At 45.2% G+C, this 14073-nt stretch overlaps 1 protein-coding gene across 19 annotated transcripts in view; it reads right to left on the reverse strand.

Moving 5' to 3' along the window:
* RBFOX2 (RNA binding fox-1 homolog 2) overlaps positions 1-14073 on the reverse strand; it is a 172099-nt gene that overhangs the window by 58705 nt on the left and 99321 nt on the right. For all 19 annotated transcript variants that reach the window (XM_042051165.1, XM_042051174.1, XM_042051169.1 and 16 more), the window contains one exon: positions 2114-2338. In XM_042051165.1, coding sequence (XP_041907099.1) covers positions 2114-2338 — 225 coding nt within the window. The remainder of the gene's footprint in view (positions 1-2113; positions 2339-14073) is intronic.

The following is a 14073-nucleotide window of genomic DNA, read 5'->3' on the forward strand; positions in this document are numbered from 1 at the left end:
AAGACGAAATAACCAATCTCTTCTGCTGTATTTTAATAGCATGCTTTAACTTGAGTAACTACTGAGCCTTCTTGCTTCCCCTAGTTCCTGCATCATTAACTGGCGTACTGAGGAGGAGAAAAGTTACAGGGAATTACACCCTAAGGCAGCCCACAGAATCAAAATAATTTCATAGAGAAGGAGTCCTAGACAGAAAGATAAAGGGACTTGGAAGATCCAGGATGCAGTGGATGTGGAAGTCTAGCATGTGAAAAGCCGCTGGTTGAGGCACCTTTCCCCCTGCTCCCACAGATTTCTTCGTGTGCCACCATCTGGGAACCTCTGGGTTTGTCCAGTCCCAGCCATAGCAGCCACAGCAACGCCCTTGTGTGTGTCCTTACCCTTTCCCAGCCAGCTACGGCCACAAGCCTGACTCTGCATGCTCAGCTTGTACGTCTTTAACCACATCAAACAGTCACTCCAGACATGCACACCTGTTTCCAACAGCCAGTACAAGTGCTGTGTGTTATTCAGCCTGTTTCTTGGATAACCCCCTGCCAGTCAGGCTCCCTCCACAGACTCCTGGCAACACCACTGCCTGCCAGCAGTCTCCCAGCAACACTCCCCCCCACACAGATGGGCTCCCAGTCCCTCCTCACAGGCTAGCCACAGCCTGTGGGCTCCTTGGAGCCAGCATTAGTTGATGAAACACAGAGCTCGGCCCTGCAGAGCCACAGAGATGGCTCCTAATATGGAAGAGGAGAAGGAAGGCTGGCAAGAGCTTATATCCAAGGTCAAGGCTCACATCATTTCCATTAGAAAGAAATGCTCTTAAGCGCTGGACAAGGACGGGAACAGCAAAAACACACGGGGAAAGCCACTGCCCTGTTTTATTCCCTGTTTCCAGCTTCCTCATCCAACTGGCAGTGCCTGAGATAGTTGTTTGCTGGAGACAGGCAACCCAAATCTCATGTGTTGGAACAGTATCGGACAATCTGGTGCGAAAACGATGACTTGCATTTCTGAACACTGTTAATTTCTGCACCAGCTCTAAGTTTTATTTCCTGCCTGGTCTTTTCTTATCTACTTTTTTTTGCCAAGCAAGGCACCCTAAGTTCCTTTCACACCCTACCAACGTGCCTCAGAGAGTTTGTACTCTTTTTCTTCTTCAAGATGCCTAATTGCGGCATTCCCAGGAAGAAATCAAAGATATCTTATCAAAGTCATGACCGACGGCGCCAAGCGTGCAGCCACTGCCCACTGCAGAAGGAGCAGAGGCACACACCAGGAACCATGAACACTTGAGCTGGCACTATCAGTTCTTCCAACTGTTGGCACTGAATTCATTCAGTACTTACCAGGGAAAGAAAATAATCTCTACAAGCCAAACACCAACTACAAGTAAAACTGAAAGCATTAACAGATTAAATCCGCCCCTGAGCACCGAAGGCTCTCACCATAAGGCTCTTTATTAGGAAGTTAAGTCTTAACAAGTGGCTTAAGGGGTGGATAAAGCTTTTCCTGGGATAATCTGCCAGCATGTTGCCCAGTGCCAGTTCCAGGCCATGGAAAGAAGAAATAAAAAAATATAAGATGATGAAAATCTTGGTTTGGCAAATGGATGACCAGTAGTTGAGAGCTCATCTCCTGGTCTTTGCTCCCTGAAGCTCACTGCTGTCTTCAGAAAGTCAACAAAAAGTAATTTTCTACTCTGCTAGCTTCCTGAAAACAAAACCACATTGGGATTACACCTAAAATGCATGTGCTAACCCTAATTCTTTGTACTGTCAACCCTCTAGAATTTGCCTCCATCACATCTATTTGAACCATTCGCCAATTAACGCAAAGTAATTAACACTTTTGTAAGAGACTGTCTTTGGACAATGCCACCACGGTAAAACCACCATGATCGCTGATTTCAAGTCCTACTGCTCTCTGCAGGCACCAATTTACAAGGGGAACATGCAAAAAGGGAAACCCCGTAATGGAAGGTCAGAAGCCATGTTTTGTTTATAATTCTCCCCTTTCAAGCCTGCTGCTGGTTTGCTGCACACTTGAGAAACAGCAATCTAATCAGTGGCTGCTTTTCCCCAGAGCATTGTGCTGTTCTGGCTGGGCACCCTTGTGCACTTACTGCAAGAGATCCGTTCTGCGTGCTGGCCGTGTTCGTGCTCTGCTCTCCATGCGGCTGCGTGCTTCCGTAGAGTGTCAGATTGTGCTCGCTGGTCTGGCCTGCATAGTCCTGAGTGTGTGGCACCCCATATTCTGTGGGAATCCCATTCTGTGGGGGTGGCGGAAATGGGATTGTGGTGAATGGCTGCACCATTGCATCAGGAGTTGCTGCTGGCTCCTGGTTACCCTTAAGAAAGGAAAAAGGAGAAAACAGCTTTATACTACAGAAGATAGATCAAAACATCAGCCTAAGAAACAACACACACGTTGGTGTGAATATCCCACTCACTGTCACCATAGTATTCCACAGGCTTCTATTATCTCTCCTATCAAAAAGCGCATGCCTTGCTCCTCTGAGCCATGACACTGTTTCCTTAATCTTTTCAGGGCAATTTTCTTGCTACTGGGTGGCATATAGCAAACAAATTACGGGGTTTGCAGATTGCATACCCCTGTGATCTCATACAAAGCTTTACACACAGAAAGGTGTTATTTCAGAAAAGGGAAGAGGCACTCAAACATTGGAAATGAGAAGGAAATACAGAAGAACAGGGTTACTCAACATCCCTAAAAGTACAATAACTGTGTCCATCTCCTCCAGCCTGACCCTCACTGCTCACAAGCAAGCCCACACGCAAGCACATCGTATGGTTCAGAGCACACTTCTCTGTTATGTTACAGTGCTAAAAAGTACAGTTTTTTAAATCCATCTGCGCAGAAGCCCCCTCCTTTGCCCTGGCAGCACTGAGTACAGAGCACAGGTGCCCAGGTATCTGTTGCTGGAATATCCCATTTGCTTCTTGCTAGCCATGCAGGAGACACCAAAGAGCTCTAAGGAAACAAGCTGAGATAGCAAGCCAGGAGCACAGTCACTCTTTCCCAATGCTGAGCATCTCTACAATCACACAAGGCATTAATTACCCACTCCTCCCTCATCTTAGGGTATCCCACAGAGACCTCTTGGATAGTGGACTTTTTAGAAGCTTTTAGCACTGTTTTAGATGTCGCTAACACCAAGCAGATGACTCAGAAACAGAGAACTGACCATGCAAAAGATATCCCCAGAAGACAATAAAAATGCTACCCCACCATGTCAGAAAACCACAAGAAGCAAACAAAAAAGCATGCAGCCCTGCCGCCTCTGCAGGGATCTCACCAAGGGGGGAGCTGCATTCAGCCACCCGGGGTGAAGGAGAACAGCCTTGACATTGAAGCCCAGCCCTGGGAAGCCCAGGCTGCTGCACTGCTCCTACTGCTTTCACCGCCGCAGCAGAAAAAAAATCCACAGAAAAGATTTATGATAGGAGGGCTGTTTGATTTATGTGTGTGTCAATGGACTAATCCTGATTTTAAATTTTGGCTGCTGTTCCAGCCCTGGGTCCTCCCCCACAAAGCCTGGAGGTGCTCGAGGCTATTCTGACACCAGCATGCTTAAATCAATGGAGTAAAAGCAAAACAGACCTTATCCCATGGACAGGAAAGGCAGAGGGGGAATTACCAAGCAGCCTTTCAGCAGAGAGCATGCAGGGGCTGACGGACCTCCAAAGAAGCCGGACAAACCTTTCAGCCCCTTTATCAGCCTACCTGCAGCTTTCCCTTCCGGGCGGAGGAAACAATGATAAACGCAGTGCACCTCCAGCCAGCACCGGGTCATTCAGACACTGGCTGAATCCCAAATTTGCTCTGACATTAGTCTATCTGGTCTGCCTCCCCTGGGGGCCACGTGGCCACGCGCTCCCGCAGCTGGGGAGAAGGAGAGGGAAGGGCATTCAATACCACTTAGCAGAGCCGAGCTGCAGCCTTGGCCCATGCTGAAGAACGGGCGGTTTCAAGTCCAGCCTTGCTGCCTGCAGGAACACAAACTCTGCAGCCTTATCTGAGAAAGAAAAATTCAGGCAAGCATGCCAGCCGTGGCCAGTGCTCAGCTCCTTGCACGCACTCCCTCAAGCAGCGGCAGCCTTGCGTCGCATGCTCGCAGCTCTGCGGAGGTTTTTCCACGCACCAAGCACATTTTCTGGAAGCAGGACAGGGTTTTTGTTTCCCCCTAAAAAAGGAGGGCAGCTCCACCAGCCCTCTAGCTCTGCTCATTCCCTTGCTATTCTCAGCCTCAAAGCAAGCCACTTCTAACTCGACCTAACCCCATCATCAAGATCTGCAGAGCGAGTTCTAAAACAGGAGGCAGGACAGGCAGAACGATGGCCATCCCACTGCAAACCAGGTATCAGCAATCCTCTTGCTCACCTATTCAGACTGTTTACATGACAGCTCCATTCTGTCCACATACTGTCTCCTTTCCAAGCTCTTCTGATTACAGTATTTCATTGCATTTAATGGTCTGCGTTCTTCTGTACAGCCCACATTGTCTGCCCCTTTCTTACAGGAGCTTCAAATAGGAGCTAAATAGGAAACTGAATTTCTTCTCAATTAAAATTTTTTCCACAGGAAAAATGGAGGAGCAGAAACTATTTTCAGTCTTCTCAGAACAAGCTAGATTTCCAAGCCAGCAGCATCCCAGGTCAGAGGAAAAGAATGCTGATTAGCCCCAAACAAAACCTATTCTGCCATCCTCTCAACAGTGCAGGGCTGCTCCCCAAAGGACATAGTCCAGCATTCTGTTCAACCTCACTTTCAGACTACTTAAAATGCCAGCCCATGAACCTCATATAATCTTATTTTCAATGTTTTTACCCCTCAGTTAATACTGTTCCTTCCAGTTTAAATGCATTTCAACCTTTTAAATATTTTCTCTCCCTTCTTCAATTACCTACAAATGTTTGAAGAACGAAAAATGCTTACTCTCTCCTCTGTTGCTTGTGGCATTTTGATAATACATATTTATTTTGAGTTTAATCACATCTCTCAAGCCAAAATATCCTGGTAACTTTATTTATTGCTCCTCTCTGACCTTCCTAGGATTTTTTAAAGAAGGATTTCTGGTACAGAATAAAATGTTTTTAATACCACTGTCACTCCCCGACTCCTCAAATCACACTAACATGCAAAAATCGTATCTTTTATTACAAATGTATCCTTCATTTAATGTCTCAGGTTATCTGGAGATCTATCATCATTATATTTGTCCAGGTTTCATCATCCCATGGAATATGTGTATCTCAAATTATTTTTCTCTTCATATGATTATGGACACATTTCCTGTCTGATTTTTTTTTTTTTTGTAATTTTAATTTCCTTTGATGCTTTAGAATTACTTTTTTCCCTGTTTCCACTAGTGTCTACAGAAAAGGACTCCTGATGAGATCTCTGCAGGTTTCACAGCATACTGATATCCTCCAAACCCAGAGGAGATTCTACCTCTTCTGTTATTCTACCAAATTTCAACATTTACACAACACTTCATATTTTCAAGGACTAACATAGAACACACACACACACAAAAACCCCATTAATCTTCAAACATAGAACCTGAACTCCTTCCCCTGCTTCTAAACCACCACGTAAAATTCTGCAGTCAGGGGTGCTGCTTCTCACACTTCTCAGGAGGTACAGAGAGCATGGAGAAACCCTTAAATTTCTGAGTAAAGGTAAGTACTTAGGAGGATAGACTCGACAGAAAGTATTTTGTCTATCCGATCTTGACAACATACCTCACTGCAATGCCAGTCCTGCTTATTTTAGCTCATGAAGATGTCTAAAAAGTTAACTAAAATGCAACAAAAAACCGATACAGACATGCCCAAGAGCAGTCACCATCCCCAAACTTACACCAGGATGCCATCACAGGACTAAGAAAACCTGGTTGCAGCTCCTCACAAAAGCTATTGCCATCTTAAACTTCTGTGATGGTATGAAATAATTTTTAATCAATGATCAGGACCAGACAGACACCTCTGTTGGCTACAATGCATCAGGCTGGCAGTCTCCAGGGGGTGAGTGTGAGGGACATTTGGTTGCAGGAGTAATTTTGGCAGTTCCAGATTAACTGACTTGCTCTGCCAGTTTGTGCTGCCATGCACCAGCCACGATAGCTGCCATCCCATGCTCAAACTGGGAAAGGCTGTTCAGTGCAAGTGAAACAGTGTAATTAACACAATCACCTTAAAAAAAAAGATAATACTTCAGCACAATATATGGTAACTATAGTTCAAAGAAAAGCAGCAATTCCTGTGTTTTCTATTCATTCTGTTGCTCTGTTCCCACAGAAATAATTCATTCACATCAGGCAGGAATTCAAAGCAGCTGCCCCCTTGCAAAATGTTGGCATCTGATTCATGAGCACCCAAGCCCTCAGGGCACAAGAACGATATGGTTACCCATCTGGGCTCTGCTTTCAGGCCCTTATTCTCAGCCCTGCAAAGGTCCAGTCGTGTACTTGCAGGTGCCAACTTTCTTCCTTAAGTCAGGGGTTTGCCTACACAGCTCAGTACAAACCCATCCCACATTTTGTTTAAAAAACAGTTTAGTTCAAGCAGTGAAAAATCCCTAATGGGGACACACTTCTAAGAGCTTATGCAGCTTTAAGTTAATTAATGAACTTTTGCAGCTCCAAGCTAAGCGGAGGAACGATGAGTAACCACACGTGCTGGTACCTTGAGGAAGGGTGGGAGCTGGGGATGACAACTCAACAAGGAGCAACGTGGTTCAGCAAATGTGACACAGGATAAATTCTTTCAGCAGACAGCAGGTGGTGATCCAAGATCACGGCATTGGAGCACCAGGAGCGAACACCAGAAATGCACACAAAGGCCTCCTGCTTCCATAAAACTGCCAAAGATCAGTCTGTTCTGTGAAGGAGTGGTTTTGTTTTGCTCATCAGAAAAACGGGTGTAAGTAGAGGGATATGAAAGGAGCCTTACAGCAATGGAGCTCCAGCTCTCTTCTGTATCGGTACGCCACAATATGCATAGATAGTAAAGCCTGACCAGCCAAATAAAAATTATACTCCTGGAAAAGTTAAACCAGTACAATTTCTGTACAGATGTGGCAAACTGCCACAGGGCAACTGGTCTGTGCTATCCATAACCCTACTGTGAGTCATCAGCATCACAGAAAGGTGCAGAGAAATGGTACAGCATATAAACATCAAACAATCTCTTAAAAATGCCTTTGAACTCTGCTAACCCCCAAATCACTGGGATAGATGCGAGTATAAGCCTATTAGTGGAATGGGGTTTCTAATACATATGTCTTCACTGAACTAATTTTATGAATCCTTGAAGCAACTGGCTTGCAGCTAATGGAGGCAATTAACCTGTTTGTGAAGACCAGAGCATTCCAGGCTACGACTGTTTGCTCTCTGCACTAACCTAATCCCTTCCGTAAACAGCAAAAATGTTTGGAGCTGGGATCTGTGAAGAGCCTGGCACGAATCTAGAGCTGCTGCCCACCCTCAGCTCTCTGTATGAAAGGGATCCTTCTGAGTGAGGGGAATGCAGGGACCAAGCTGTCTCCTCCTACACCCCAGGTCACAGCCTCCTGTCAGGGATGCAAACATCACACCCGGCTCCGGCACAGGAAGCAAAGCACTGCTCCCTGGCTGTACACAGACGAGAGAAAGGGCTTACCATACAAGGCTGCTGCTTAGGAGCATGAGACTAATTAATTAATTAATAATGGGCTGGTTTTTCCCCCCCTCCTTTTCTCACAGATCAAAAAAAAGGCTGCTGCAGCAGGGTCCCTTTCCCAGCCCCTTCCAACACAGTCTCCCTTCCCAGTTCTCAGCTGCAGCTTCAGAGGGGCTCTGGCTGGAGCTGTCACCATCCCACCTCCAGCTGTGCACTCCTGCCCTCTCTCCCCTGTCAGCCTGCCCACTACTGAGCCCTTTCAGCACGTATCCCAGGAAAAAAAAAAATTACTCACTTTTTATTGCCAGGTTAGTTTTGTTCCCAGTTAAGAGCGCTGAAACAGCTTGGCAAGGAGCTGGAAGAGAACCAGAGCCAGAAAGGACAGGGGGTGGAGAAGCTGGGGAGGGAAGGGCCATGGGCACCAGCACTTGGATGAGCAAAGGCTGCCAGGGAACCGCAGTCTCCAGCATGCATTAACCCTCTCCACAGGCAATCCCACAATTTGCCCGCTGATAACAAATGTATCGATGAGCAATTTCTTAGCAAATGGGAATGGACACAAAGCAGTGTGAATGATGTTCCCCACACCAACCAGGAAGTCCAGTATTATCCCTTCCACAAAAAAAAACCAGCCTGGGGCATTCATTACACCAAAGAAATTTCCACCCTACACTGGTGGCTCTCACAGCACATGGAACCTATACCTGGGTTTTTAAAACTGTGCTTTTGCTCTTTAGGGCCATGAAGATACTCAAACACAAGATAAAGTGATGTACAGAATTAAGAAGTGATGGCTTTCCAATGCCCCAGACACCCCAAAACAGTGATTTGCCCATGCCAACCCTGCAGGTGCCTACAACCATGATACAAGCTGTCTATCCCAAAATGCAGCAATAACACTTTCTCTGTTGCAGCCATTTCATTACAGATTAGCTTCTGAATGGGAAGAGCGGGTAAAATGCCTACAAGAAAAGAAATCTGGTGGTGAAAAGGATCCATACAAAGGATATAACCATCTCATATCCTTCATCTTTGTACAAACCCATTCCTGGATTCAGAGGGGTATGTGACCCTCACCTGACACCCACAGTCCACACTACAAAGGCATTTCTGTAACTCCAGAGAGCAAGACTGACATGCCTGTGTGTCTGGGACCCAGACTGATAAAATCAACACTCTTTCTTCGTGTGGGTTGATCATAAAAGCACCTTGAAGAGAATCATAGTAATAAGAGGTTTTGTATTTCATCTGCACATCTGGAGCTTGATCTTCATTTGATCTATGACACACTGTGGTAATAGAAAAGGATGCTGGATTTTGACTCTACTGCCACGGGCACGAGAGCAATTCCTCCTGAATCCTCCCAAAGGCAAACCCTAAATCTAGGTAGTTCTGGAAACATCTGCTGGAGTTTTATGGTAGTTTTGTTAAAACAAAGGAAAGTTAAGTTAATGTGTACACATTTTAAAATTTAAATCTGATGTAATCATTCAGGAAACACCTTTTGCACCGGATTAAGTTAAGCCCCAATAAGCTAATCATGCACCAGTAAAAAAAAAAAAAAAAATCTACGAAGAGATGCCTCACTCACACTTGCACCGAGCTAACCATTTAAAGGCATGTCTCCTTCAACTTCCTGGTGCAAGCTTGCACTATATTATCTAATCTTGCCCTTCCTAGATATGTAAATCAAGGGAAGAACGAGTTATCTTCCAATACACACTATCATTCCAGGCCACCAAAAAGTGTTCTGTAAAATAAAGCAGCTGGCCTTTTTTTTTTTTTAATGCATTTAAGAACTTTACGGAAAAGAAGTTCAAGCCCCCCTTTTATAGGAAAGGATGAAAGAAAATTATAGTCTTATCTTACTGTTATACACAGGAAGCACTCACTCATCCCCATGCTATCATCACTTCCAGTAATGGCCAACTTTTGCTCTACCCCTATGCACAAACACAGGCTCTCAGTGCTGAATGCATGCACACTTGGTAAGATGCCCTCGGGCAACCTGCAAAGAGGCTTCCTGTTGGATATAGTCAAAGCTTTAGAGTTACGCAGTATTAATAAGGCCCAAGGCCACATCTACTTACCAGCCTGAAACATACCTTTCAGATTTTAAAAAGCACTGATTTCTGCTCTGAAATCTACATTATTCCCTACTCAAAAAAAAAAAAAAAAAAAAAGTTAAATGTTACTGGCACAAAGGCATCCCAACAAATGCTTTCAATCCATTCGTGCTCTCTGGGGTTGATTAGAGGGAAGTGTGTTTTGAGAGACATCAGGGTCCCAACATCTGTTTGCATTCCATATTAGGAATTAAACTACCTCTGAGAATTACCAGGGAGAAGGGGGTAAGGGTGGAGAAGAAAGGGAAAAAATCACCAGAATGGATATGTCCTCAGCAACAAAGCCAGCAACTAAAAGCTCAGGCTCAATTTTTCGGTCCAGATTGGTCCTTTAGCACCTACCCTGGTTGTGTTCTTCCCAGCTCTGCAATATTCCAAGTGACTATTTTCCACTTAACATTCACAGTTAAACATTCTTGGAGAAAAAAGATTTCCATAAGACGACTGGCTTTCAACAAATCAGCATGAAAATAAAGTCTCCAAATACTACGAATCGAGTCCTCTGTTAATCCAGCGGGCACCCAGAGCGGCAGAGACATGTTCCACACAAGGGAGATTACTCCCCTGTCAGGCAAAGACAGCTAAGTTCCTTCTCTGGGACCAGAATTGAAATGAGTCACAGCTAAGGAACAGTGTGCTGCAGATGTGTCACGTATGTTTAATCCAAGCTAACTGCCATCAGCTATTCAGCAGATTAGCAAACCAATCACTCTCTCCATTGCATGACTGCAGATCCTCTCTCAGGGAAGCAGCAGAAACCAGAGGCCAGTGGTGGGGAAGGAACGGATAACTGCTTTTCAGGAGAGGTCCATGGTTGCAGCAGGGTATCTGGGCGCTACGTGACACTTTAGATAGCACAGAGAACCTGCCTATGCTGCTTTTGTGCCCTACTCCTGACAGCTAACCAGTGGTTCCTGGTGCTGCTTAGAAAAAGAAGGGCTACAGAACATGGAAATGTAACAGGGAAGAAAATACCACCTGGTCCCATGGTATCTCTTGACCAGGCTAGCAAGGTAGTGTCACAGTCACTGTCACCTCAGCTAATTCTGCAATCAGATTGCTCATTTCAGACAGCTTTGTTTCAAGGGAGAGGGTAATTCTCCAGATGATGTATTTCAGAAAACCAGTATCTGCTTCTCCAATGCCAATCAAGGACCTAGCTGGACGGATAAGCAATTTTTCATCACGTCTCTGCTCTGCGAATGGACTATTGCGCTCCATCTGCAAGTATATCACCAAACCTCAGTGAGGGTGGAGAGTTCTTCTGCAAGAATTCAAATGACTCTCCTGAATGTTTAAATCCTCATGAAGCTCCCTCAGCCCCTTAGAAAGATTTGTATCTACTTTAGTCACAAGAATTTCTCAGAGCCCTTGCTATGTGACACAGCTATCTGTAATAGACTCTTTCAGATCTCTCTGTATTTCCAGTGCTCTTCTAGGAAGGATTTTAAAGATCACTTTTGGTATCAGGCTTTCCTGTCCTTCTCTCCCCTGCTGTGAAGGCAATGAGCTGAAGGAAGCAGTGAACTGTGCAGAGGGGCTGCTCTGAGCTGACTTGGCTCCTGGAGGACAGACAGACCTTAAAGCCCTGTCAGGCAGCTTCACTTATACTGCACTTATACAGGCCCCTTCAATTCCCCAGATTTCAGCGGACAGCAGGGAAGTCTTCCCGCCTGCCTGCACTAACTCCAGCACCACACAGGAAAAAAGCAGCCCTGCCTCTGCTGCCAGAGCAGGAGGAGGAAGAAGGGAGAAAGCGCCGGGAAGGGGAGAACACATCTGGAATCAATTGGAGACTGCTGAATGCCTTGGAAAGAACTGCAGAGCTGGCAGAAACTGTAGCGAGGAGCCGCGTGTTCAGACGTGACTCTGAAGCAAAGGTGGAGAACGAGACGTATGCAGCATATTTAAACACAAAACCAGAGCTCCTCTAGAGGCTCTGGAGTTTTTTTCATGCAAGCAGCTAAACGTCTCAGCCCTGTCATATTTTCACTGCCAGTGGCCTATCATGGGTACGCTCGGAATTCAGTACGGAAAACAGGAGATGAGATGAGGCAAACGGGACCCATCTGTGACTTGAGTACCAGGACTCAGTCACGCAGCAACAACATTATATCAAGCTGCTCTCAGGGTGCAGGGCGGAGGAAGTCTGTGACTGACTTGGCACACATTTCAGAACAGAAATTTGACGGTTTAAAAACACAGATTTCTTCCCACAGTTACTTTCCACTCCAGCATTCTCCTATCTCCTGCTACTCATTTGTTCCAAGAGTAGTTTTCCATTTTCAAAGAAGCCTCCACTTCGTGTCCTGGAAAGCAGAGGTTCTGGAAAGGAGCAGAGAGTCATGGGGAAGCAACTCACCAGTGCAGCAGCCTGGTACAGAGAGTGACTACAGCTGTTCAGATATATTACCAACAAGTAGCGTGTGGGATGCATTGCTACTTGGGTACGTGGCCTTGGCCAGGTGAAAAATAAGATATATGCTTCAACATACAAATTTTTAAAATAGAATTAAAAAATCCAAAAGGGAACATGAAAGAGCTACAGAAATGACCACAAGATTGGAAAAAGCCACACGGCTGCACACTGAAAACCTTGAAAAGCCCGATTTATTTTGCTTATAATAAAAAAAAAAATTGGCAACTGATTATTTTATTAAAGTATATCAATTGTGAGGAAAATAAAGTAGATGCTAATACTATTTAAGCTAATAAAAAAAGTAATCAAGAAAACCAATAGCCGAAAGCCGAGTCTGACAAATTAAGCTCTGATCAAAGACACCATTTCATTTTGTTTACTGATTTCTAAATGACAGTCATTAAGTCAGCTGGTGAGAAGGATTCAGTCTTTTCCATCTTCTCCTGTCCTTGTGCTGAAAACATTATGTCACCCAAAACAGAGGTACCTGAGTGAGACATAATGGCCTACAATGCAGGTACAGCCAGAAGAGACAATGTAAAGCCAGATCTATAGGACAATATCCTGGAAAGCTAACAAGAGCTGGTGGAAGTCAATGCACATAAATTAAAGCTGATTAAACTACGCAGCATACACATTTATAAGCATAATGACCTCACCTTATGGAGAGGAACAAGCTACTGAAAAGTATAGGCGCAGTTTTGTGTACCCCCTAAAATGAAAAACTACCAACTGGCCTCGGAATCAGGGGCTCCACTTCCCCTCCCCGGCTGTTGTGAGATCCAGTCACACCACAGCCACTGCCAGAAAATTAATCCAAACAACAGTCATCTGTTTGGTCATAAACTCAACTGTCTTGCTTTAGATCTGCTTAAGCACAATGCCCAAAGTGGTGAGGAGGCTGAGCATATGGCCAGGGCACAGAGATGAGGGGGATTGTTCTTCTCACAGCAGCCCACAGTTACACTACATTAAGTGCAACTTCAAAACGCACCTGAAAGCCACTTCATCCCAGAACAAGAGGCTACATGGACATTTAGCATATGCTATTGCCACTACCTGTTTCACTTGTACTTAACTTCTAGAGCATCCCCACGTAAGCCAGCATAAAGCTGGTTCATACACAGTGAATTTGTCAAGTATCTCAGGAAAGATTTTCCCATTGTTATAAAATCCTTTTAAAGCCTCTTTTCCCCAGGCCTTCCAGCTAATGCATGTTTACCACATTCCTGCCGTAACCACGAACCAGTATAGACTTCTTCCCCACACAGGCCACCTGCACAGCTCATAGGTAAAGCTCGATGTCAGCAGCACATCTGACCACCTTTCAAGTGCCTCTTCCTGGGCTGGGTGCCACTAACGCAGCTCCTGCAGCCCCCACACTCAGCAGCACCCTTGCTACTACCACGTCAATGCCCTGGGACACATAAAGCACGTGTTGGTTTAACAGCAGCAACATGCAAAATATTCACATTAAACTACTGCATATCACTGGCAGTCCGACTTTTAAACTGCTCTATTTTACTGAAGCTAAGTAAATAAACCTTAAAAGCTAAATTGATATAAGAGCATCTCATGTCAGGGCACACCTGTCAGCATCTGCAGCTCCCTTAATATATTACTACATGAATTCCTGAGAAGTTTACCTCTCCATAATTCTCAGCAGATCCCCACCTTCCACAGACAAGTACATTAAAGGTCCTTTTTCCCCGCTCCTTGCACACCTATAGAAAGACAAGAACACAGCCTGTGCAAAACTTAAACCCTCTCAAACCAGTCGGTTTGCTCTTCTGTACATCCCTTTTCACATGCACAGTGTCAGGCTAAACAAAGCCACTCACTCCAGGATACAGGC

This window comes from Corvus kubaryi, unplaced genomic scaffold (genome assembly GCF_017639235.1).
Source record: "Corvus kubaryi isolate FWS band 111438036 unplaced genomic scaffold, C.kubaryi_AGA036_p1.0 74, whole genome shotgun sequence".
NCBI classification, from domain to species: Eukaryota; Metazoa; Chordata; class Aves; order Passeriformes; family Corvidae; genus Corvus; species Corvus kubaryi.